At 39.7% G+C, this 25,651-nt stretch overlaps 1 protein-coding gene across 1 annotated transcript in view; it reads left to right on the top strand.

Annotated features, from left to right (window-relative positions):
• RMDN2 (regulator of microtubule dynamics 2) overlaps positions 1-25,651 on the top strand; it is a 53,574-nt gene that overhangs the window by 9,233 nt on the left and 18,690 nt on the right. Inside the window, exons 3-7 of the mRNA XM_054162358.1 lie at positions 95-293; positions 1,164-1,266; positions 3,878-3,938; positions 18,694-18,769; positions 20,404-20,481. Coding sequence (XP_054018333.1) covers positions 95-293; positions 1,164-1,266; positions 3,878-3,938; positions 18,694-18,769; positions 20,404-20,481 — 517 coding nt within the window. The remainder of the gene's footprint in view (positions 1-94; positions 294-1,163; positions 1,267-3,877; positions 3,939-18,693; positions 18,770-20,403; positions 20,482-25,651) is intronic.

Below are 25,651 nucleotides of genomic sequence, written 5' to 3'. Positions count from 1 at the left end.
GGGAGAAATTGTGCTCTGAAATTTTTGCAATTGAATTTAACAGTGCTTTGCCAATATTTTTCTGAAAGATGGTTATTGTTTTCTGTGATTTCAGTTACCTTACGGCTCATACTGATTCTGAAGGAGACTCTGAGGAAGAAAAGGAATGTATTAAATCATCTGATGCTGCTGTGAAATCAGAAGAAGAAGAAGAAGAATTACTTAATTTTTTACAGCAGGTGGACAACTTGCACAAGGGTTCAGAGGATGATAAAAAGGAGGGCTTCAGATTGCTGTTTGAGAAAGATGACAAGGTATTAATGGGTAAATTTAATGTTATGTTAACTTATACTTTGCAACACGTAAGATAGTGTCAGTATTCTTCTTGGGTGGGCATACACATTTCATTATTTTATATCCCATCCAGGCACACCAACTTTGAGGCTTGGTTTAATGTGTGTATTCTTGTATGCAACAAAGAAAGATCATGGGCATTTTTCTATGGAAATGATACTTATTTCTGCTGGGTGTGGAATGGTCTGTGCGAGAAGGTCATGTGGAATTAAGTAGTAACCAGACCAAGTATTCTGAAGAAATCAGACTATGAGCCATAGCCTCCTTATGCATTTCTGTAGATATTCACTTCATGTGTATGTTTCCCTTGACTTTAATTTGCATATGGGTAACTCTAGATAAAATTTCAGCATGGTTTGATGTGCAGTACTTAATGTCAATGTATCAGTTTCTTCTGATCTGGCAAACTGTAGTTCTCATTATATTTTCATATACATATTGAAATACCCAGGAAGGTAGATGAGGCACTAATTGTGACTGAGTGTGGTCCTTATGGCATTCTTAAAGAAAATATACAACACATCATTGAGGGACTTGTGCTTGACTGGATTACCTTTTTTTATATATATATATATAAAAAATAAAAAAACCTTTACAAATAATTTATGAAATGAACCCTCTTTAAACAGCCCAGGATCTTCCTGAAAGCTGTATTCTCCTTTGGTCGTGAAAAACTTATCATGCAGTTCTCACATAAACTAGTAGTAAAAAGATGCAAAGTAACCAAACATTTATGCCATGATCTGATAACCTGCTTTTAGCATTATGAAAGGAAAGTATTAAACTGATCAGAATGTGACTTAAATTACCAAGCTCTCTTCTTCTTTCAGTATGAAAATTGTGTGGACTTCCTTTGGAGGCTTGCACGTGCTTATGGAGATCTGTTTGAGATGACTACTGACAGTGAGGAGAAGAGGAAGTATGTTACTGATGGTAAGCAGAGGAAAGATGTTTATATAGCATACCATATGAATGTAGTGAAACATGCTTTGATCTTTGGTTAAGTTTTCCAGCACAAGGAATTTCTAATGGGAGCATTTGTACAACAATAATAATGTTTTGTGCAATGAACTGCCACAGTATACAACTTCAGTCCATTCTTTCCTCACAGGAGAGATCCATAGTCTACAAAGGCTAAGTATTGCTGGTCACCGTTGATGGCTGTTGGCTCTGAATGGTGCCTTAAAATTCTGTATTTTGTTGATAATCAGAAGTATGCAGAATATGATAAAAGGCAGATGCTGTCAGCATGGTTTGTTAATTGCATCTTTGGAAGAGTGAGAGAAATAAAAAAATGCCAAGGTAAAGTCAAGGTTTGTTTCTTCTGCTCTCCTGTGGGAAAGGACCACTCTTGTATACCAGCAGCTTCTTTTGTGGTGATGCTGGGGATGAAACTTTGTGAATCTGGAAAAACTGTTGACCAGAAACATAAGTGTGTGTGACAATGCTGCTTCCAGCCTTCTCTTCCTATGTGTCTTACTTGAAAGCTTAACCTCAACAAAGTTCTGATTTTCTTCTTCACATCACTTTGCTGCTTTTAAAAGGACTACCCTTTCTTTCACTGTCTAAATACATATTGGGTTGAGGTACAGGTTACATTTCCTTTTTATTTTGGGCTTTCTTCTCTTTATTACAATGAAACCTGCATCTCTTCCAACTGTGTCACTCTATTCTTGCTAATGTACTGTTCTTACAATAGTCCTTTTTGCCTGTATCTGGGAATACTTCTCTCTCTCTTTTGTTTCTTGAGTGCTTCTTCCCTTTTCTGCTGCACCAATGCCATGTTTTATAAGTGTACTCAAAGTTCAGATAATTTTGTCTTTTGTGACTCTCTGTTTTCTACTTCTTCTTCTATCAGCAGTGACAGTATCACTGACAAATTTTGGCTGCCCTTCGTTATCCTTAAAGGCAGTGTCATGCATTTGTGCTGTCATTACATATTCCATAGCCAAACTCAGCTTATCCATGGTCCTTGTCCCTATCATTTTGTCATCAAAACACTTGCACTGTCTTAGCTACAGAATTGATGTTATCTTTGCTTTAGTAGCAACTTGGCTTCTGGATTTGGAAATGACACAGTGCAGTGAGCATTACGACACAAGCTAAATTACAACAATAAAGTCTGTTGTTTGATCCTTTGCTTTTATCCATGACTACAGGTAACCTCAGCTGATGAAAGATAATGGCATAGCATAAGACAGGGGGAGATAAGGAATGATGGAATGAAATAGGGACTTAGGTGTTGAGCAGCTACCCTAGTTTGGCTCATTCTCATGAAGTGGTGGGTGGCAGCAGCCTTTTTCATCTCAGTTTTTGGAAGTGGTGCAGAGGGATTGAGACTGTGGGGGAGCTGGCAGTAGTTTTGTGTTTTTTTCATTCCACTGGGTTGGAGAACCACGTATGCTGGTCTTTGTTTTTGTGAAGTTGCAATACAGAAATGTCAGTGTCTTAATTGGTTGCAGCTGAGACTTTGCAAACAACAAGCATCTCATCTGAACTTCTTACTGCAAGCATGGTTTTGATCAAATCACCTACCATCATCTTTATTCAGTTAAAAGTGGAACGTAATGGAAATCGTTTTACTGAAAGAAGCTTCAGCTAGTTCATTCCTGTACCCAAAGCAGGAAACATCTTTGCTGGTTCTGCTGACAGGTGCTTCTTTAACATGTTTTTAAAGGTCTTCAATCTTACAGACAACATGGCCTCCTTTGGTAGTCCAGTCTGATGCTTCCCTAATTTAGCTGCACCTGAATTGGATTTTAAGAGAAAATACTACAATTGCACCCATATAAATATATGCATGTATTTATATGTGATTCTTACCCTCTGCTCTTGTCTAGCGAGATTCTGCCTGGACTAGTGCATTAAGCTCTGGGGCCACCAAACAGGGGAAAGACATGAACCAGGTCTTGAGCAGAGCCATGAGGATGATCAGAGGGCTGGAACACCTACCCTATAGGGACAGACTGAGAGAGTTGAGGTTGTTCAGCCTGGAGGAGAGAAACCTCTGGGGAGTCCTTCTAGCAGCTTTCCAGTACCTAAAAAAGGCATATGGGAAAGCTGGAGAGGGACTTCTTACAAGGACACGGCAGTGACAGAATGAGGGGTAGTGGCTTTAAACTGAAAGCAGGTAGATTTAGATTAGATGTGAGGAAGAACTTCACTGAGAAGGTGGTGAGACACTGGAAGAGGTTGCCCAGAGAGGTTGTTGATTCCCCTTCACTAGAAATATTCAAGACCAGGCTGGACAGGGCTTTGAAGAACCTTATCTAGTGAAAGGTGTCACTTCCTATGTTGGGAGAGTTGGAACTAGATGGTGTTCAATGTCCCTTCCCACTCAAAGTATTCTCTGAATCTATGATATATGTATGTATGGGTATGTAAAAGATGTAAAGTCAGGCTATTACATTGTCCATCTAAATGTTTACAAGAGCAGGAAGCAATTTCTTCTTTTTGCAGCTAGAGTATATTGGCTTGCTTTGTTCTTGGGAGTAGCCTAAAACCTGTGCAATAAATTCTTCAATATATTGCATTCTCTTTACAGGAAAGATTAAAGCTGAAAAGGCTGTCCAGCTGGATGCCAAGAGTGCTGAGAGTCACCAGTGGTAAGTTTGAAAAAGTGTGCATTTTTGCAAACTTCTGTGTATTTATCAAAGCCAACAAAAAAATCCCAGCTGTTTTTGGAAGTAAATAATTACATTTATCATGCTTCAGTTTGACATCAATTTAATAAATTGTTAATTAATATTCTCTCATAATTCGACAGAACTCAAGTAGCATCAACGTCAGCTAAACATTACATTGAAGTATTTTGTGTAGCATTTACTATAGCAGGTGAAGTGACTCCGTAACTACTTCAGTACATACCACGAACTGTAGAAGAGAGTGCATGCTTACCCCAGTATATTATTGCTCAGAGAAACCATAGTTTTCCATTTACATTCCTTTTCAACACTTTGCAAAATAATGTATTTTGGCCTTATATTTTATCCTTTCTTGTAATAATCTAAACTCTAATAATTAAAAATAGACAGTGAGAAGGCTATAGAAGTTTCATTTAGCTTCTCAATTTTCACTTTACCATATCATTTTCTTCCAAGCTTGGAACTTGAATGAATTTTTTAGCCCTTGCCAGAACTAACAAACTCTCTGCAAATGTAAATTTTTACCAGATTAAAAAAAAAAAATTGTGCTGAGTTCTAGCTAATAATTCTTCACCTTGCTATTTTATTATCCAGTTTTACTGAGCTCATGATTTCTTTTCTAATATTGTTAATTTTCCCTTCCCATTCTGGTTTCTATGTTCTTCATGAATTTTGTCATTGCACATTAACCTTTACATATCTAAAGCAAGTCTTTTATCCCATGCTCCCTTCACAATCTAAAAAGAACTCTGCACTTCTGGAGCACAATTCACCCAGCTGCATTTTACTCATCTGCATTAGAGTGAGATTAATTTCTCTCGGGGCTCAGTTGACAACATCTCCATTGCAAACAAAGGGAGCACACGTCAGCTAGCTCAGGTTTAGATACTTCACTAGACACAAATGTTTTCATTTAATTAGGTGAGTCTCTGGCTTGGTCTTTCTTTCCAAATCTTCAAAGATGGCTGTGTTATTGTTCCACACTAGTCCTGCCTGCATTGCCATATTTCTATGATTCTTTTGTTTGTTTGTTTGTTCCCTGCTCCTTATAACAACTAGGAATCCAAACAGCTGCTTTGTAACAATGGGGTGGTAGAAGTCATGTGTAGCGGGAATCTTGACTAAGCTTCACTGTCACAGACAGATTTGCATTCACTCTTTCACATGTCTTGGAAGTAGTGATGATGCCACCCTGGAAGTGAAGCCTCCCCAGCTGGCTATAATGTGGTGGTTTAAGACAAGAGCATTTCCCAGCTGTTAATTCCTATCAGCTAGAGGTTGCCATAATGGCAGCAGAACAGAAGAGGATATCTGAGCTTCAGTACTCAGTGCAAGGTGATTTGAAGCCCTAAACTTGAACACCTGCTGAAAGCAATTTTTTAGCCATTTTGGCTGTTTGCCTACCCCTCTTAGCTAGAGTTACATGTATGAACAACCACAAAATCACATGTAAGTCCTGCCCCTCTCTCCATCTCTTTCTCCTCAGCCCACGAGACTGAAAATCTCCTAGTATAAATACAATTTCACTAGCAGAAACTGCATTGACCAAAGTTTGCATGTTGTTCAGGGAGGTGTAAGTGGTCTGCTGAACTTCACATAGAGAGATCCTGTACTGGCAGGTCTATCCAGCAAGGGAAGAATTAGGAGTGTAAGGAGATGTTGCAGAGGTAAATGTAAAAAAAAATAAATAAATAATCTGTTTGGGATGTTTAAGAGGACAGTCTTAAAATTTGTAAGCTACTCCTTGTAACAGGCAATGGATTTCTGTATGGTTTGCAGTTTCCATCTTTTTTGTGTCTGAGTTGCAAGTGAGTTGTCAGGGTTACTGCTAACCTGGTAGCTTTCTACTGGTGTAGATGGGCACTACAGATTTTTTTCATATTTTACCTGCTTGCCTTTTCTGAAATCTTTCTGACTTGATGCAGAATTTTTAAAATGTGATTTTCCATACTGATTATGCTGCTCTAACTGAGGCTCTGAATACTGGGCAGAATGGATTTACATGCTCTAGACAGACATTTGTATGTTTTTGTCTAGGCTGCCAACTGCTGTTCAGTCTGTGGTTGCAGTAGATCCTTTTATGCTGCTGCTTAAGCAGATGGACTTGTTTTGTAACTGTACATTTCTTTTTTCTTCCTGGGTAGAGGTACTATACACAGACTTCTTTGATTTCATGTTAATTTTGAACAATTTCTTGGGTTTATTAATGCCCTTTAGATTAGTAAATGCTCACATCCCCTACCAGTTTTACTTTCGAAGTGTTTTGTCATTTTGTGGGTTTTTTGAAATCATTGGCTTCACTGATGGAATCACTGAAAGATAATGAACCCAGTGCAAAACTTTCTGGAACATCTGTGATGGCGCTCAGGTTCACATGAACCTGGTTCTGCAACCATCTCTACAGGTGATTTTTCTGAATGATAGTTCCATGGTTAGATTTTTGAGGAACATCAGGCAGGACAAAGGCCACAAAAGGGTCAAGCTATATCCCACTTGATGCAATCCTCTAATATTCCAGACTTGTGTGTCTTGGTAGAAATTAATTTGTTTGTTTGATTATGTTTGTTCACGCTGAAGTCGTTTATAAGCTTCTGCACTTACAGAACAATTTATCCTGGGATGTTGTCAGGTTACACTGATATGCCTGTAACCCCTCTCCTTTCTTTTCTCTCTCTCTTTTTTTTGTATGTGTGCATTTTGTTGATAGGAATTATGTTTGCCTTTTTCTTTTCTGCCAAGACTTTTTGTACTACCCAGGAGATTTTGGTAGTCAGCTATATATCAGATCTGGATTGTTCAAGTCTGGCTAATGCAAATTTATCCAGTTTATCTAAACATTGCTTTACATGTTAATCCCCATGAAGGGGAAATAAGACTTAGGGGAACCTTCCCTGTAGAAGCTGCTTTCAAAGTTGTATGCAAACAGAATGTTACCTAAAATAATAAATAGATAAGACTGCTTGTGAACAGAAAAGAGTGCAATACAATTAAGGCATGAAGAAATAGTATGTAAAAGTAATATGAAATACACAGTTATAAGAAAAGAGAACCCAAAACTTAGAAGAAAAAAATACAATAAATATTTATACAAAAATCATAGAGTCATACAACCAAGGATGACCTACCAGTTTTACCTAGATTCAGAGATAAAGGGTAGTACTCGGCTCCAAACTGACACTTAAATGTCTCAATTGTATGCAGCTATATTTGAGCAAGGGACTTGCTTTTCACTTGTAGGGGATGGAGCATTGATACACAATGTGTGCCATTTAATGTGCCAGGATATTTGCATGGCATGGCATATATGACACAGGACCCTTGGGGGTCTGTACCCTTCTAGGCTAGCAGCTGGAAGTGGTGGGAAGCTCTAGGACATTTCCCATGGCTGTAGGCATCTGTATCCAGGTAGGGATCCTTTGAACTGAAAAGTTTCTTCAGTGACTGTAATAAGAGATTAGATACACAGATGAGGAGCTCAGCATGAATGCAAGCTCAGTGTGAAAACAGTGCTGTCTCAGACCAAAATCCTTCCTTTTCATCTCAATGCCTGCATAAAATTTTCTTAAGATGTGTAAGGTAAATAATCTCAGCCTGTGTAAGATCAGCCCATCTGTTTTTCAGACAGATTTCTCATTTTTCATGTAAAGTTATCATTCTGTATTAGGTATTTATGAGGAAGCTGGATTTCTGACCTTTACTGGGGAAAGCTTTGGTTGCTATTTTACTAATCTGTACTTAATTATTTCTGAGGGTTTTTGGTATTTCCTATCAGCACAACTGAAGTTCTAACTCGACTGGTGTAGCTGATATCTATACTGTTCGCTCATATATTATTTCTGAGGTTCTCTTAAACTGTCTTACTTAACATCTTACTAAATGAATAAGGATTAAATAATAGGCCTGTTCTTTTTCCTGATCCTGTTCCCTGTTTTCTACTTACAGTTAGCCCTTGAGAGGTAGTATAATTGAAGAAGAAATTGAATTCACCTTTGTTAGTTTAATCTTTTATCATGATTTTCTCATTGCTGATTGTTTCGTACTTTCAGTTATGTTTCTTTTCCTTCTGCTATATTTCTAAAACATCTTATTGCCTCCTTTGTATTTTGTGAGTTGCAATACAGTTTGTATTTAGCACTTCTGATATATGTCTTTAGATATTTCATGCAGTTCTGGTATATCTGTATCTTTAATACTCATCCCATATGCCCAGCTTAATCCTGTGGTCTTGCTTTCACTTTTAGAGTCAATTATTTTTGGACTTCTAAGTCAATAGAGAACACCTCACTGGAGCTGAATTAGTCTTTAAAACTACTTCCTGCCTTTCCTCTGTGTGTAAAGGGGTTATTTACTGCTGTGCTTTTGAATATTGTCTCTTAATAATTCTTCTATATAACTTTTTATAATATTGCACTTTTCATGGTTAGGTTTTCTTCATCAGAAATATACTCTACCTGTCAAGCAAGGATTATGGCTGTAGATCTCTCTGGAAGCTTATCGCTGCTACTTCAAAGCTCTGTTTACCATCTAAGTGTCTTTGTCACACCCTGGCAGACATAATTATTCTGGTAAAGCCCTGGAGTAGGTGGAATTATACTGGCCAAAAATATCTGTTTTCCAGAATAGGTTTTTCTCCCATTTTATGGAACTACTATAAGCTAGCTGGGAAATAGAATGTACCTTTTGTCTTCACTGGGAGAATGTAGTGAAACAGTCTCAGGAGCAAACTCTTGCTAGTATAGACCTAGAGTTCTGCTGCCTTGTCCTTCAGTTAAGAACAAAAAAGAAAAAAGCTATTTATCTTCTTAGTGGATCACCTTTTTCTAATAAAACTCCATCTCAAGGTATATCAATAATAAAACTGGCCAACTTGTGGATCAGAATACTGACATGTAACTACTATTCATCCTCTAATTAAATTTGATAAAACATATGCAGAAAGAACAGAGCAAAATCTCTTGAAACAGTCAATTGGTTTTTGCAGCTGTGAATAATTTTCATATCTGAATCCAGATTTTTGAAAACATGTGAGCATACTTAGTTGCAAATGAGATCAAACCCCTTCAGATTTCTTGAATTATGACCTCCAAAAAAATGAAGTAAAAAGAAACACTGGAAAGGGAAAACATAGCTGTAACTTTTTACTGTTTGTATGACCACCCTAAAGCAAGGCAGAGTAAATATTCTAAGTTGCTTTGTTCAGATGGTGTCAGTTATTCAAGTTGTGAAGGAACTCACATGCAAAAGTTGGCATCAGCCATTTGCAGGTCTTGTTTTTCCCAAGCCTCAATTAAAATCTTTTTGTGGGTCAGTGATTCCCAAATGATAGCTGTGAGGTGAATCCTCAAAGCTCCTCTTGGACCATGGAGCATCTTTTATCATGCAGCCTTTAATTGAAAGTGCTACATGAACTATTCAGTGCTACAGTGGCTTTGGAGGGCATTGCTTTACAACTTCACAATTGTAGAAAACACAAAACATAGAGGCACGTTAATAGTGCTTTTATTTAAAACTAAACAATCTCTTGTAAGTTCTTTTGCAAAACAAGTGAGGCTTTAATGTTTGTGGGTTGTTTTTCTTCATGCATTTGGAAGAGGCTCCGAACTCTGTTGTTGCCAGAGCCCCACACCTCCTTTTTTGCTGAGGAGGACTTGTTACCAGCTTTGCAAAGGACAAATAGACCAGTGCACGTGGCCAGTGTTCATGACATATACTTAGGTCATTCTTTGCACTGAGCTTTGGTTTGTTTGCCAGAAACAAATGGTGATGCTGCTAAGTTTGGGTTACTCTTCTAGAACTTTCCTGTTAATAGGAGCTCTCTCTCATTTAGATTGAGGTTATCAAGTGAAAACCTACTAATTTTAAGTGAAGACTCCCTCTGCACAACAGCGACCCCCAAGACATTTCTCTGCTATGTGTATGTGGATTATTTGGAAGTGCAGAAACAATTTTCACAAGCCCAGGGTTTAAGTTCTGCCTGGAATTCAACTGATAGATTAGCTTTTAAGAGCTATTACTACCCAGCCTGATAAAGTCAAGTTCTTAAACCCATATAACTTGGTTATTTCGAGAAAAGTGTGGAGCTACACGGAAGCAGGAAAAACATAACTCATATGTAAGAAGGACTTTTATCTTAGGTGGCATGTACAGACAAAGGGATTTTGTACAAACCTCCCACAAAAAGAAGTGAACATGTCAGTTACTTTCATTAGCAGAATTATAAGAGATGATTTGTCAGATCTGGGGTGTGGTGACATAAAAATAATTCTCTAGTGAAACAAAACTCTTTAAAATCGCAGAATGCATTGTACGATATTTTCATACCACTGACAGCTTTAAAGATTAAATCCTTACCAGGTTTCTAACTAAACATTTGTAACCTTCTGCCCTTAATGATCTCTTATTTAGGCTTAGAAGAGACATAACTACAAGCATCTGTTTCTGTCAGTGTCTTACTTTTCAGGAATGGAAGCCTTGTGCAGATATACTTTTAGTTAAAAGTTAATATGAAAATTGTTTCAGGTTAGTAGTTATTTGCCCTGTGTTTGATTCATAGGAACACCTCCCCAAAAAATTACAGTAATCTTTGTTGTTAATTATGCTTAAATTTAGTCAATAATCTGTAAGTTAATTACTGTTGTAAACATAATCTAGAATACAGAAAGGTAACTTCATAGAGTCATGGAATGGCCCAGGTTGGAAGGGGCCTCAGAGATCATCTACTCCAAAACCCCTGCCAGGCACACCTCTCAACTAGACTTGGTTGCACAACGCCTCAGTCAATCTGGCCTTAAACACCTTCAGAGAGCAGGGAACCATGACCACTCTGGGCAACCTATTCCAGAGTCTCACCACCCTCATACTGAAGAGCTTTTTTCTAAAAACCAATCTAATCCTACTCTCCCTCAGATTGAAGCCTTTCCCCCTCATCCTATTGCTTGATGCCCTTATGAAAAGTCCCTCTCCAGCTTTCCTGTAGGTTCCCCTCAGGTGTTGCAAGGCAGATACAAGATCCTCCCCAGACTCTACACAAGGATGAACAAGCCCAGCTCCCTCAACCTGACCTCACAGCATAAAGTATTTCTGAAAAGCTGTAACTTGTTCAGTATTAAGTGGATGAGAGGAACACGCAGTTTCTTCTGTATTTCTGGTTAGAGCTTTTACATGATAGAATGGTGGTAGGGCATGCATTAGGCACCATCTGGTTGCTGGGTGTAGTGATTAGATTTCATAAAAGTCACTTTGTGCACACACAAAAGAAATCATGTTCTAGTGGAGGATTGGGTTGTTGGGTTTTGGTTCCCCCCACTTCCCCACTGGGTAGGTCAGTGGAGTATTTCAATTCAGAAATGTTGTAGTGCCTCAGAGAACTTGGAGAAGGGGCCACAAATGCCCTATCTGTTGATCTTCTCCATGGGCACTTTTCCTCTCCACCAAAGAAAGGTAGCAGATGTTGGCACTTGCATGACAGTAGCCCTTCACAGTCAGATCTGTAGCCCAGCCTGTAAGGAGGAGTATGATGCATCCACAGGAGAAGGTTTTTGAAATAGCACTGCATTGGTAAAACACTGCATCATCTTCCAGCAAGTGCAAAGGTAGGTTTGAAATGTGAAAATACCTATTTGCTAGAAGTTTTTTGCCAGAATGATCACAGAGGAAATAATTCTGGCAACCTAGAGCTCCCTATTACATTTCTGATAAAGAATAATTTATCTCTGAAAGCCATTTCACTCTCAACAATTACAAAGGTTATGTCCTGCTAGTTTCTTCAATATTGTATCTGCATCTATCTGCACAACTAAAGATAACTTTTATTTCTATAACAGACAAGTTTCTGCCACACAATATTTTAACACAGCTGGGGGTTTCACAGCATCAGAAACACAGAATGTGGCATCCACATGTTCTAGTGGTAAACTTCTGTGAATATGCATTAATGGCACCTTTTTCCCTTGTTTTGGTATATTGTATGTGTTGCAATAGATTATTAAGCCTGGATTCTTGAATGTCCTTACTTTCATGTTGTGTTTTGTCTTTAAAAAAAAACCAAAATGTGCATTTGTTTCTCATGTTTTTGTACATGTCACCTATGCAAATACCTGCTACATGTGAGATTTGCCTGGAGCCCAGCTTCAGAGCTCTGGTGAATTTGTAATATGAAAGCTATATTTCTGCCAATTTCTGCAATGTGAGCACAGTTGTATTCCAAGAATAAGAAAAAAAATGCAATAAAACCCAGACAACAACAAAAAATGGCCCTGCCCAAAAGCCCAGCTAAACACTTCGCACCTTGGTGCATTTTACTTTGTATGTTAGCTGTCTTTCACATTCTTAGCCACTGCTGCCATACCCTTACCACCATGAGGAAGGTGATACCAAACTGATACTATGCTTTTCCATGAAACTTAGTATTTTTGTAGATGAAATACCATGGTAGAAAAATAACATAATTTTAAGTACATAAAACAGTGATCTCAGGAAGAGTAATGCAACAAGGATTATAAACAGTAATTCAAAATCTCCCTACATAGGAACTGATATCTCAGCAAAGTCAGATTAAAAAAGACAGCTTGAGGGTCTGGCTGCATTGCAGAAACTGTCACAGTACATAAATGCATGAAACTGGTGAGGGAGTCAATGGCTAAGAAATAAGATGGGATGCACAGAACTCTGAGCTGTACAGAGATGGGGAGATGCAGGAGGACATTTGGAACTGCAATGAAATGAACTTTCTTTTCACAGAATTACAGAATTGTCAGGGGTGGAAGGGACCTCAGGAATCATCTAGTTTCAAGCCACTTGCCATGGACAGGGACACTTTCCACTTAGATCAGGTTGCTCAGAGCCAGATCCATCCAGGTCTTGAAGCCTCATCCCTAGAAGTTTTTGACCACTTCTTTGGGCAACCTGTTCCAGTGTCTCACCACCCTTATGGTGAAGAACTTCTTCCTAGCATCTAATCTAAATCTACCCTCCTCTAGCTTGGATCCATGCCCCCTAGTCCTGTAACTACCTGGCATCCTAACAAGTCCCTCACCAGCTTCCTTGCAGGCCCCATTCAGATACTGGAAGGCCACAACAGGGTCGCCTCAGAGCCTTCTCCCCAAACTGAACAACCTCATGTCTCTCAGCCTGTCTCTGTAGGAGAGGTACTCCAGCCTCTTGTTACCCCCACACATTAGCCTTTACTGGTACTACTTGACATGTCAAATGTCTCAGGTGAAGAGGAGGGAGTGGAAAATAGGTATGAAAGAAGTCAATTAAATTCTTTGGTATTAGTAAATATCACAAACTCTCCTGTTCACAAAGTCATACCAATTAAAATAAAAATAAATAAATAAATAAATAAAATAATGCTGTTGACATTAAGCTGCTAAAAGGGAGACCTGCACTTCTAAATGTAATCTCTGTATCCACACATTTCTGAAGTCTGTAAAATAAGAGGGTTTTTGGAGTTGGTACACACAGAAGGGGATACAACTAGGGAGGAAGAAGCCTGGAAAGTTAAGTGTTATTTCTGATTATGGCCCAGTGAAATATATACAGGGGAAAAAAAACCCAAAACCACAAACATCAACAAACCACCAACCAAAAAACTGGCTGAAGCTGAGTGTCCTAATGTGATTTAATCTTGATTTGAGGCTTTGAATCTTTTCTGTAGATCTGCCTCATATGGTATAGGCTGTGGTTGCCAAAGTCTAAAGTGTTGGTAGCATCTCTCTGCATTTTTTGATCATTAAAATTCAGATTGCTTGATACAACTCGCTGGATCAACCTGCTGTTCTTTCTTTAGCAGCACTTAAGTTATATCCTTTACAGTTTTATCTTGTTAGAGTACATACAGTACAATCCTGGAACACCAGAAGGGAAAATTTTAGTTCACCTTGATCTGGACCCCTCTATTTGAGGGACAGGTGGGCACATGGCATCCATCTCTATCAGCTATGGTTTCTCATAATGCATTTAAGGTCAGGAAGACGTTCTGCACAGAGAGAGTGATTGCCCATTGGAATGGGCTGGCCGGGGAGGTGATGGAGTAGCCATTACTGGAGGTGTTCAGGAGGAGACTTGATAGGGTGCTTGGTTGCATGGTTTGGTTGATTAGATGGTGTTGGATGACAGGTTGGACACGATGATCTTGAGGGTCTCTTCCAACCTGGTTTATTCTATTCTGTTCTATTTTCAGTGATATTGTAACAAAGGGACATGGTGTTTACTTATTGCTGAGTTAGTTTGACTGTGTTTGTGCTCAAAAAAAGGAGTGTTATTCGTGGCTAATTAATCTCTATGCTTCTACACTGATTTCAGTAATATAAAAAGTGTTGTTTCCAGGTGGAAGAAAAGTTAGCAGAACTATAGTGTCTGTCTCAGTGAGGTTACGATCATCATGTTTATTTAGATAAGCGTGCCTGTAGCTAACTTTATGCATTATCCAGGAGCAGCATTAGCTCAGCAGTTAGGTCACTTCCTTGCAGCATTTGTATAGTATAACTCTCTCTTTATTTTGCTCTGTGAAGATATTATAAAATGGTATTTTAATCTTGATGTTCAAAGGGCAGAAGGCAAGCAGCAATTAAGATAAAAAACAGTATCTTTTGCTCTAATACAAGATATGTCTGTTGTTGCCTGTTCTAGTGGATATTGGCACATTGTTGTGTGATTAAAAAAAGAAATAAGTTATTTCCCCTCCATAATTCTTGTAACAGCGTGCAAGGTGATGATCATAAAACCGGAGGACCCAGACGCTGCTTGCTGTGGCCGAATGTCACCACTAGAGGGGGCAGGTGGCAGCGGCGCGAACAGGTGCGGGGAGCTCGCCTGTTGCCCCACGGCACCCGCGCTCCTGCCACCGGCTGCTGGCTCTGCCGGCGGCTGGGCCCTAAATCTGCATAGGTGGTTTGGGATTGAATGACAAGAACCCGCTGGAAGCATTTCTAGTTACCTCCTTCCTCGTTTTCTCTGGCTATCTTCCTAATATTACTCTTTCCATCACTGAAAATAACATTTGCCTCGTTTCTTAAACTCTTTGAAAATAATTTAAAACACTCTTTTCTGGGAGAAAACATCCCATCCCCTTTGTTAGAAGTGAAATTAATATCTAAAATGCCATAGAATGTAAAAATAATTTAAAATAAATAAATAATTGATTTATGCTGATTCCTTGCCTCACCCAGTTCAAAAGTATAAAACAGAAAAAACCCCAAGCTAATACATGAAAGACATTCTTATTTTCAACTTGAGAGGGGCGAAAAAAATACCCCAAAGTATTTAAACTTAGTAGGTTAACTTGTTTTTCATTCATTGAAAATTTAACTGGGACTTCCCTCCACAGAGATTTGAGCTGTAAGTAGAAGTTTTTCTTTGAACTGGTTTAAACTAAGGCCCTATTTCTTGTCACGCACAGACCAAGAAATACTGCAAGATGCTGGATTAGCTTGTTCGGTTTTCATTGTTTTCTTTTGTAGCCGCAATCCGTTTAGCTATGGTATGCTGACTTTATCTGATTAGCACTTAATGAGTGAAGGGAATAGGGGAAATGCAGCCTGAGTTACTTAAGCCTAACAAAGTTTTTCAGTACCTTCCCCCTCTTTCTTAATACCTGAACTTTCCTGACCCCCACCCCTTGCTTTTTCCCTCTGTTGTAGCCGGTTCCCATATGAAATGTGCTCCCACTGCAGCTTTAACTGTCAGAAGTAGTAGTGCCATTAGCTGGATTTTGTTCAGTGCACATTGGTCACAACACACATCCTGCTCAACAGTGTTTGACAGTCTGTCTGTAGCCCTTACAAATTCAACTACTGTTATTATGCAGACTCATATGCCTTACCTGGGAACACTTGCTGACTAAAAATGCAACAGTCTGTAGTATGAGTATTACTAACTTAAAACCATTAGGTATAACTGTAAGCAATAAAATAATTTAATTAGGTTAGCAGTGTTATTTTATTGAGGATTCACTGGAGCTTGAGCAATTACATTACATACAGAAATTCAAGAAAGCTGAGCTTCAGTAAAGCTTAAAAAACTGTGTGCACTATACAGGTTGCTGATCTGTTACCATAACTGACTTGATAAGTTTCTTGCATACATATCATGTTTTCTTCTGGACTTCAACTTGGTTTCCTTCTTTTAGGGTTAATTTTTGTTTTGCTTTGATACTGCTGCTTAAATATATCTGTGGAGGGGGACTCCACCACTGCTTTGGGCTGCCCTATCCCAAGGTGCAGGGAAACAAGGAGGAGCAACAACAAAACCTGCTGCCCCACCACCACCCTGCTTCATCTTCCCAAAGCAGCTCCTGCTCCCTCTACACCATCGCGCCCTGCCTAAACAGCTTCTGCTTCATCACCACCATTTTTGCACCCAACCCAGAGCCAGGGGTAGGACCCTCAACCAGCCAAGATACCACACAGAGGAGCTCAGCCTCACTAAGGAGGCCCAGCCAGCACCCATGGATGATATTGGAGTAGTCATCAACTTTGTTCCTAACAACCGGGGGGCCACCAGGCCCCCCGGCCTTTGTTGTCACCACCACCATCACCCAGTGTGCACCATGGGGACTCACCAGAGATAAGAGGAGGATCCTCCAGCCCAGATGGGCTCAGCTTGGGGCTTCTACTTTTCCTGGTGGGGATTAAAAAGGGGAGTGGGCCAGGAGGGCAAAGTGGCCACATTTGGGGTGGGAGGAGACTCCAACAGAGCCCAGGTGCTCTGAGTTTGAGGGGAAACAGGGGGGAAATGGAGGGGGGAGCGGCATGGAAAAGGGGCAGATATGGTGGGAAATGGGAGGTGGTGGTGAAAGGATGGGATTTTAAAATAACTTTTTTTTCTATAAAGCTTTCATAATGCACAACTGCAGTTTATGGTTTGTTTGCCACCATGCAAAAAGAGCAAACCCACCAACACTTCATAAAACAAAGCACAGTGGTGGTTATTACAATGAAATCTTTCCATAATTATCATTTTGCTTGTGGGAAGGTCTGTGCTTTTCAGATCAAGATAACAAGTTTTAACAACAACAAAAATAAGTTCTGCAAGAGTGATTTTTTTCCCTGGATACCAGCAGACATCACCAGGATGACTGAGGGACTGGAGCACTGCCCTGTGAGGAAGGGCTGAGAGCCCTGGGGCTTTTTAGTCTGGAGAGGACAAGGAGCAATGGATATAAACTCCAGCACAGAAGGTTCCACCTCAACATGAGGAGGAACTTCTTCACTGTGAGGGTCACAGTGCACTGGAGCAGGCTGCCCAGAGAGGTTGTGGAGTCTCCTTCTCTGGAGACTTTCACGACCCATCTGGATGTGTTCCTGTGCGACCTGTGCTGGACTCTATGGTTCTGCTCTGGCAGCGGGGTTGGACTTGATGATCTTCAAAGGTCCCTTCCAACCCCTAACATCTTATCACAATATCACCAAGGTTAGAAGAGACCTCAAAGATCATCAAGTCCAACCTATCACCACATGACTAGACCATGGCACCAAGTGCCACGTCCAATCCCCTCTTGAACACCTCCAGGGATGGTGACTCCACCACTTCCCTGGGCAGCACATTCCAATGGCAAATGATTCTCTCCGTGAAGAACTTTCTCCTCACCTTGAGCCTAAACTTCCCCTGGTGCAGCTTGAGACTGTGTCCTCTTGTTCTGGTGCTGGTTACCTGAGAGAAGAGACCAACTCCCTCCTGGCTACAACCCCCTTTCAGGTAGTTGTAGACAGCAATGAGGTCTCCCCTGAGCCTCCTCTTCTCCAAGCTAAACAATCCCAGCTCCCTCAGCCTCTCCTCATACGATTCTGGTAGTTTCATGCAGAAATCCAAAGTTGTCTTAATACCAATGAAAATTTGTCCAAGGAAGGTACAATCCTCATATGTGCAAGAGATTCCTTATGCATAGTATATTCCATAGCTGTTGATGTAATCAGTGAAAAGCAACAGAAGTCTAGGTAGAGTGTCACTAAGACAGTACTGTTGGTTAGGAAATCTGTATCTTAATCAGTAGAGAACTTTGAAAATATTTTCTGTTATACCTGCTTAACAATACAATTTTTTAAATGGAAATTAGCTCACATTTCTTTAATTACTGTCAGTATCTCCACTTAATAATAGTAGTTATAACAATAATCTTAGCGATAGGCAGCTAGTAATAGCAGTAGTGATCATATTGGAGCAGAATATGTGTGAAAGGTTTTAAATAAATTAAAACATATTAAAGGAATGTTGGAGGTGCCAGAGTGCTCTGAGGTGCTTGAGAAGGGTAGAGGGCAACTGTGGATGATTTTTGAGGTATTCCTGCCAAGCATGCCCAAGGGATCTGCCTTCCTGGATGAGGCACTGCAGCAGTGCGCTGCCAGACATTCCCAGTGCATTACAATGCGGAGCACAACGTGTCCAGTTAAACTGCTGTCAACGCTGGAAAGAGTCTGGAAGTGTCACAGTCTGATATAAATGGAAGAACTTTTGTCAGAGACATCCCTGTTTTTTAGCTCCACTGACAGACCAAACAGTGCCATTTAAACTTCTTGTTTCCATTATTGGTTGTTTTTTCCCTTTTGTCTGCTCCTGAATAATGTATAGTTCATGCCAAACCTCTATCCAGCCATCAAGATGGAAGAAAACCAGGTGTTAATCTGTGAATTAGGTATTGAAATATTTTGTAATTTGCTTCAAAGGTTAATGTAAATCATGAAAAGTATGTGTGTGTGTTTTTCTTTTCCCCTCTCAGGTTTGCAATTATGTGTGGCTATATGTCTCAGTTTGAAAGTGTACAAAACAAAATCAGGAATGGTTATCTCTTTAAGGTATGTTTTTGTAGGGTTTTGGGTTGGTTTTTTTTTTTAAGCTATTCCTTCAAACTATTTCCTTATATAGTGCCTAAGACAGATTTTTTTTGACACAATATTTCAGTCTCAGAGGCCTAATTTGGTGCTGATGTTAAAGTGAAGAAGTTGGTTTTATGTATGTAACTAGAGGAATAGAAGAACTGAGGTAGGATTCTGGGAAACAGCAGTTAAGATTTCAGTTTTGTTTTGTAGTCAGAGGTGGGAGAAAAAGGGAGTAACAGTTCTGTTTAGAAAATGAACACATATGAAATATTAAATGATGAACTAACACAGTTCTGCAGTCATTCTTCATACCACCGTTAAGTACTTAACACTGTCCTTTCAAAGGTAATTGTGTTTTTGGTTAGCGCTTTGTGTTACATGTTCTGTCTCCCTCCTTGTCCTTGCCATTGCTTAGGTGCTTTCCATCCCTTGCCCTCTGAGCTGAAGTCCCTCCTTTCTAGCTGTCAGTTAGAGGCAGCAGGCACTTCCAAGGGAGTGTCTGGGATGGGTCTCTATCACATCATGTCCGTGTTAGGGCTTGGAGTGTCGCAGAGCTTTCCTATGAGAGAGCATTAATTACATCTGAGCTGTGCCAAGTGAGCTAAGCCCAGAGTACTGGAACAAGCTGGAAACAAAGTGAAAATGACAAATAACCCAAGCACTGCAGTTGCTTAAGGATGGAGTTTGAAAGGACACCCACCCCACCCCCCGCCTCCAGTGTTGGCCGTAACTTGTTCAGGGAGGTTTCCCTCTTCGGAAGTAATTACTGAAATCAGCATGAATCTTTTGGAAATGATAGGATTTGGAAAAATAATAGCATGAAAACATATCTCCTGTCTGAGTAGTTAGTGGACAAAATGATGAATAATAGGCTGTTATATCCATGTAACAGGTTTTTTAGTGACTGGCTTAATTAGAAAAACAGAGATATCTGGGAGGGAAAAAAAGAACTTTAGACATGCAATTTATTTTGAGAGGCACATGGTAGTTAGAGGTGAAATAGCTCATTTTTCTTCAAACTGAGGTTGAGCAACAAGACTTTCTTTAGTCAATTAAAGAGTGAAATAAAGATGCCCATGATGTGTAATGGAAGTGGTTTGAAAGAAGCACCTCATTAAGTGCTTTATAAAATGTTATGTTTTCAGTGTAAACAGAATAATATTTTCTGAATTTCACTTTATATACTTCCCACTTCACTGGGGCAGTCACATTCCTGGGTGGGAGAGATTATGCTTCAATGATGGGTGCTGGCATGTAAGATCCATCAAAGAAAGAGAATGGTTGCTTTCTGGCTGATTTGGTGTCTGACAGTTTCCTAATGCTAACTGTAAATTAATTTAATTTAAGTTGTTGCCTTTTTTAGACAAAAGATCTTGAGTTCTTTGATTGAACTGTAAAGCTGTTTTGTTAGTTTTAAACACAGCATACCTTCTTGCATTGTGTGCAAAACTGGTGAATAATTTTGTTCATGGTTTCCCTCTAAGAGGGATGTTAGAAATAAATTGCAGCAGAGGAGGCTTTCTGAATTTATTTATGATTTGCAACAAGCTTCTTTGTACACATACTCGCCAAACAAATATCTAAAGTAACAATGATTTTCTTTCTAATAGGAGCACCTAGACAAAGCAATTGAACTTAAGCCTCAAGATCCCTTTTTATATTACCTAAATGGAAGATGGTGCTATTCAGTAAGTTGGTTTGGTGTTGGTTGGTTGGTTGTGGTTTTTTTTAATCTATTGTATGAATTGAATATACTGAAAAAATGATAATGCACTTTGAATCAAAGAATGAGACGTAAGTAATTGATAATTAGAAGGGAGAAAGGGTGATTTCTGGTGTTGTAAGCCTTGCTGTCAGTTCTTTATTCTGGCACAAACTTTCTGGATGACCTTGGACCTTTTGGTAACTTTATTTCTCATCCATAACTGGAGTTAGTGGCACTCACATGTTGTGAGCTTGTCTGTGTCAGGAAGGCTGCCTTATTGGCTTGGTAAATTCTAGAAGAATGTCACAACGAAGATCCAGGTATAAAAATTCACCAAAAGGTTTTTCAAGAGATAAAATCTATGTTCTGCCAACACAACAGGTGCTTTTAAATACTGTGTAAATGACATAGTGATAAGTACTTGTATATGAAAAACTGAAATAATTGTTTTACAAGCTTAACTGTCTTAGATGGCTATCCTTATTGCTTTATCTTTAGTGCTCTGAAGAATCTTGCCAAAAGAAAATGTTCTTGCATGGTCTGTGCTCTAAAAAATTACTGGGAGGCTTCTCAAAGTAGTAGTATCTACTAACATGCAATGAATTACAGTTTTGTCCTTTTCCTCCAGCTACTTCTAGTGCTAGTCACTATGAAATGCCTGCAAACTGTAAAGAAGTAAAGAAGAACCTGTGATACTTTATAACCTTTGACTTTGTCCTTATCTGCAACAAGACAATGCAAAGTAATCTTTCACCAGTTTTTCAGATCATCTTTTTAACTTCCAATGAGCAGCCTTCAGCAAGTTGATTTGAATAAGGAATGACACCAACTTTTTCAAAGAGCTTTTTATTTTGCCTTTCACACTGTATTCTTGAATATCAGCATTAGCTATGCAAAAGTGAGTTGCTGAAGATTGTTCTATTCTATACTTACTGCCCTGCCTTTGAAGAGCTTTTTTATCTCACCAGTCATTTCTTAAGCACTTGTACTGTATAGTGTCCAACAGCTGACTGCAGCTTCCGTTTCTGCCCCAGATGTTTTTTCAAGGCTTATTTCTCATTTGAGATATTTCTTTTGGAAACTGTACATATCATCTCAACAGACCCCACTGCATTCATATTGCACTGGTGTTTTTTCTTAACTCCTTTCATTTTAGTGACAGCCACCACTTGCTGACTAATACATGTGGTTTGTTGCACTATATCATACAAAGTCACATTTCACATTTGCAGCATCTCCGCAGGACTTCCATACTGAGCATCAAAGCCACAGATTAGCATTTGCTTTAGTAAGGACTGATTTAGTTGGGTTTTTTTTATAATTCTTGCCTGGCAAGAATAATTCTTCTGTGACTGTCATGATGAAATAGTAATGTGCATAGTAAAATACTGGAACAGGTTGCTCAGGGATGTCGTTGAAGCCCTGTCCCTGGAGACATTCAAATCAGACTCATTGTGGCCCTGGGCACCCTGATCTAGTTGGAGGTGTCCCTGCTGACTGAAGGGGGGGTTGGACAAAATAACCTTTGAGGGTCCCTTGTAGCCTGATGCAATCTATGAAGGTTTCTTATTTTAAATACTTGTGTAAGTTAGTTCATATGATTTAATATAGGTAGTGTTTAGAGTCTGTGAAGTTTCATTTTTGTTTTTGTTAAGGAAAAGTGGAAACTGCCTTGCTCTTCCAATCAGCAAGAAATACTTGTTGGAAGTGAGTTGATCTGTATCATTGAGTGTAGGAATTATTTTTCTTTCCTTAGAGGCTTTTGTGCCATTACATAGTAACCCTTTATCATAGTGTGTTTGTGGGGCTTTTTAGTGTTTTAATGTCTAGAATAGTTTTTTAAACAAAGTACATAACTACTTAAGACGACTACGTGCCATTACAGGACTAATATGGGGCAGCTAGCATAGCTGGATCAGAGCCTCTGGTAAATGTTAGTGTGGTCTTAAAAATTTGATCTTTTTGGATTTTCTTTCTGCAAGTTACATGCTATGCATCAGATTCATCTCTGGTGTAACTCAGGATTTGTTTGGGTTACATCTGGGAACAAATTGACCCAGTTCATTTGTCTGTGTGCCCTGTAAGTCTTCTTCCCTTACTGAAAAGTGAAATGCCCAGGAAATTCAAGTTGTATATATGCCTAAATGGCTGTACAGACTGTCCTGGCTCCTCAACTGCCAAGAAAGAGAATATTTGTGTTTTAAGCTGTTGTGTTGGAATTTTAAAATTGCTGTCCAGTTGCTTAACCTTTTCCAGAAGTCAAAACATTGCAAAATTATTTAATACTACTTTACACTAATGTATTCTAAAGAAAGGAGGGGGAGGGGTGAAGAAAAGAAGAAAAGAATGTCTTTGGGGGTATTTAAATATGTGCCATTAATACTTTACTGAAGCTGGATCAGTAGGATAATTTTCCTATATGGAAGACAACTGTGTGATCTGTCTTCAATGAGCTGTTAGCAGGGAAACATTGGAAGAGAAAATCATTCAGAGCAGCAAGTCAACCCTGGCTGAATTTTCAGTCCAAGTGGTTTAGTTTCCTTGGTACCTGGCAAACAGAAGTGGTGCCTTAGGACTGGCGGAAAGCCAGTGTCACTCCAATCTTTAAAAAGGGCAAGAAAAAGGTTCCAGGAAACTATAGACCAGTGAGCCTTACCTCCATCCCTGGAAAAATGATGGAGCAACTCATTCTGGAGGTCCTTGCTACACACGTGAAAGAGAAGAAGGTGATCCGCAGTAGTCAGCATGGATTTACCAAGAGGAAATCATGCTTGACTAATCTGATAGCATTCTACAATGCTGTAACTGAGTGGGTAGATGCAGGGAGACCAGTGGATGTAGCCTACCTTGACCTTAGCAAGGCTTTTGCACCATCTCCCACAACATCCTTGTGTGTAAGCTCAGGAGGTGTGGGATAGAAGAACAGTGAGATGGATTAGGAACCAAATACACAATAGAGTGCAAAGAGTGGTGATCAGTGGTGCCAAGTCCAGCTGGAGACCAGTAACTAGTGGAGTCCCCCAGGGATCAGTGTTGGGTCCAGTCCTGTTCAATATCAATAACATTGATGAGGGGACGAAGTATCTTCTCAGCAAGTTTGCTGACAATACCAAACTGGGAGGCTTGGCTGACACACCTGAAGTCTGTGAGGCCATTCAGTGAGACCTGGACAGACTGGAGAGCTGGGCAAAGAGGAACCTAATGAGGTTCAACAAGGATAAGTGCAAAGTCCTGCATCTGGAAAGGAATAAGAAACTGCACCAGTACAGGTTAGGATGTGATCTGCTAGAGAGCAGCCCCATGGAAATGGACCTAAGAGTCCTGACAGAAGTGTGCTGGGTATGAACTTTACAGTCAGCTGCAGTCCAGCTCTGTGGGTTCCTTCTTCCATCTCTAGTAGTAGTACTGAGATTTGAGTAGAATAAATGGATGGGAACTTGTTGCTTGACAGAGCTATAGAAGAGATTGTTTGAAAGAAGCATCTCTCCTAGCTTTGGGATAATGAAAAATGGCCTCCTCTCCATGGCAAGAGGCCAGGCTGTCATGGTGACCAACTCCTCTCCAGCCCTAGGAAAGTTTAGGAGCTGGCCAGTGGTCCCTCAGCCCCTTGCTTTTTCCTCTTGAGCAAGTGGGACTAGCTCCATGTTTGCCAGCTGGGAAGCGATATTCCTTGGGTGACCCAGTATGTTTGATCTTGATAGTCTGTGGAAACACAGTGTTCCTTGCAGTGCTCTTGTGAATTTTCAGCTGCTGGTAGGGACTAATGTCAGGGTTTGAGAGACCTGAAAAATCAAAACCCACTTAAGGTTTGGAAACCATCTGCAGGGCACAGACAATCTTCATTCTTTAATCTTCTTGTTGCAGCTATTGCTGCAGTAGCTGTTTTTCTTGTTACTTTCGGCTGTCCTATACCATTCTTGGAAGATGGATTAAATGAAATCACGGTACCACTGTGTGGCTCTCCCTCCCCCACAGAGAAAGAAACCACAGCTAAACTCAGTCAGAGAAGCAAAGCTATATTTACAAGCATATATGGAATGCAGGTTATATATAACACAGTATATACAGTATTTTACAATATATATACAGAAATATCCAGCAAAGAAAAAAAATAACACAACAAAATTCCCTCCTCAAGAAGAGGAGGGTTTCCCTCCCTGTAACCCCCTCTCTGCCCCCCTACCTCCCTTTTTTCCCAAAAAGGGGTTAAAGAGAGAAAGAAAGGCAGTTATTAAGGAAAAGAGATGTTATTAGGCTTCAAAAGCACATGCAGGAATTAGTTTTGCTTATCTCAAAGTCAGCTCTGGCTAGTTTGCTGAGAAGCCGACAGGCTGGAAAGGCAGAACAGGCTGGAATGGCAGAACAGGCTGAAACTCAGAAAAATTCCAACTGCCCTAAAACTTAAAGTTGGATTCTGCCCATCTACCAATGAAATTCGTTTAGAATATCATGTTTTCATTTTGATACAAAAACATTCAGCCAGAGTGTTCCAACACTGTCTCTTTCTTAAAGGCACAGCCTCAAATGGTCACAGTGAAGTTGATGACAGTTAACAGTTTCTTTGCACTTGATTTTATATGGATCTCCAGATATGCTTTGCACTGTTTGGAAGAGCCTTGACTGTGGAAGTCAAATTTGCACTACATACAGCGTGCTTCACCAGAGTTTCTGTTGCCTGTGCTGGTTCACACATAGAGAATGCTTAATTAAGTTAGTCAGTATAGTAGGAATGATGTTTCCATTTCACTGAACATGGCATAAGATTTTCTGTAATAAAGTTATTTCAAATTAAAGACTCTGCTTTTGTGTCATCAAGGGAAGGGTATAATTTACAGTTCATCATTACTGCTCCAGGATTCCTTCTGTTTCTTGCATAAAACAGGTCTGGGTTTTTTTCCCCATTTATCCCACCTTAGTCATAGAGAGATGCAGACTGACTCAGGTGGGGTGCAGTTAAGCTCACTTTTCTTTATCCCTCCATAAGATATAATTTGTCTTTTGTAGTTGAAGGAAAGAAAGAAGACAGAGAAATGTTCATGCCAGGCTAATGTAGGTGAAGAGGAATTGGCTAATGGAAATGCCTCTTTCTGTACTGACCATGCAAGGAACCTGAAAAAATCATTTAAACTAGGCACTTTGTTTCTGGATGTCTA

The sequence above is a fragment of the Dryobates pubescens genome, chromosome 6 (assembly GCF_014839835.1).
Source record: "Dryobates pubescens isolate bDryPub1 chromosome 6, bDryPub1.pri, whole genome shotgun sequence".
Classification (NCBI taxonomy): Eukaryota; Metazoa; Chordata; class Aves; order Piciformes; family Picidae; genus Dryobates; species Dryobates pubescens.
The sequence above is the reverse complement of the archived record's forward strand: the minus strand, read 5'-3'. Positions and strand labels throughout refer to the sequence as shown.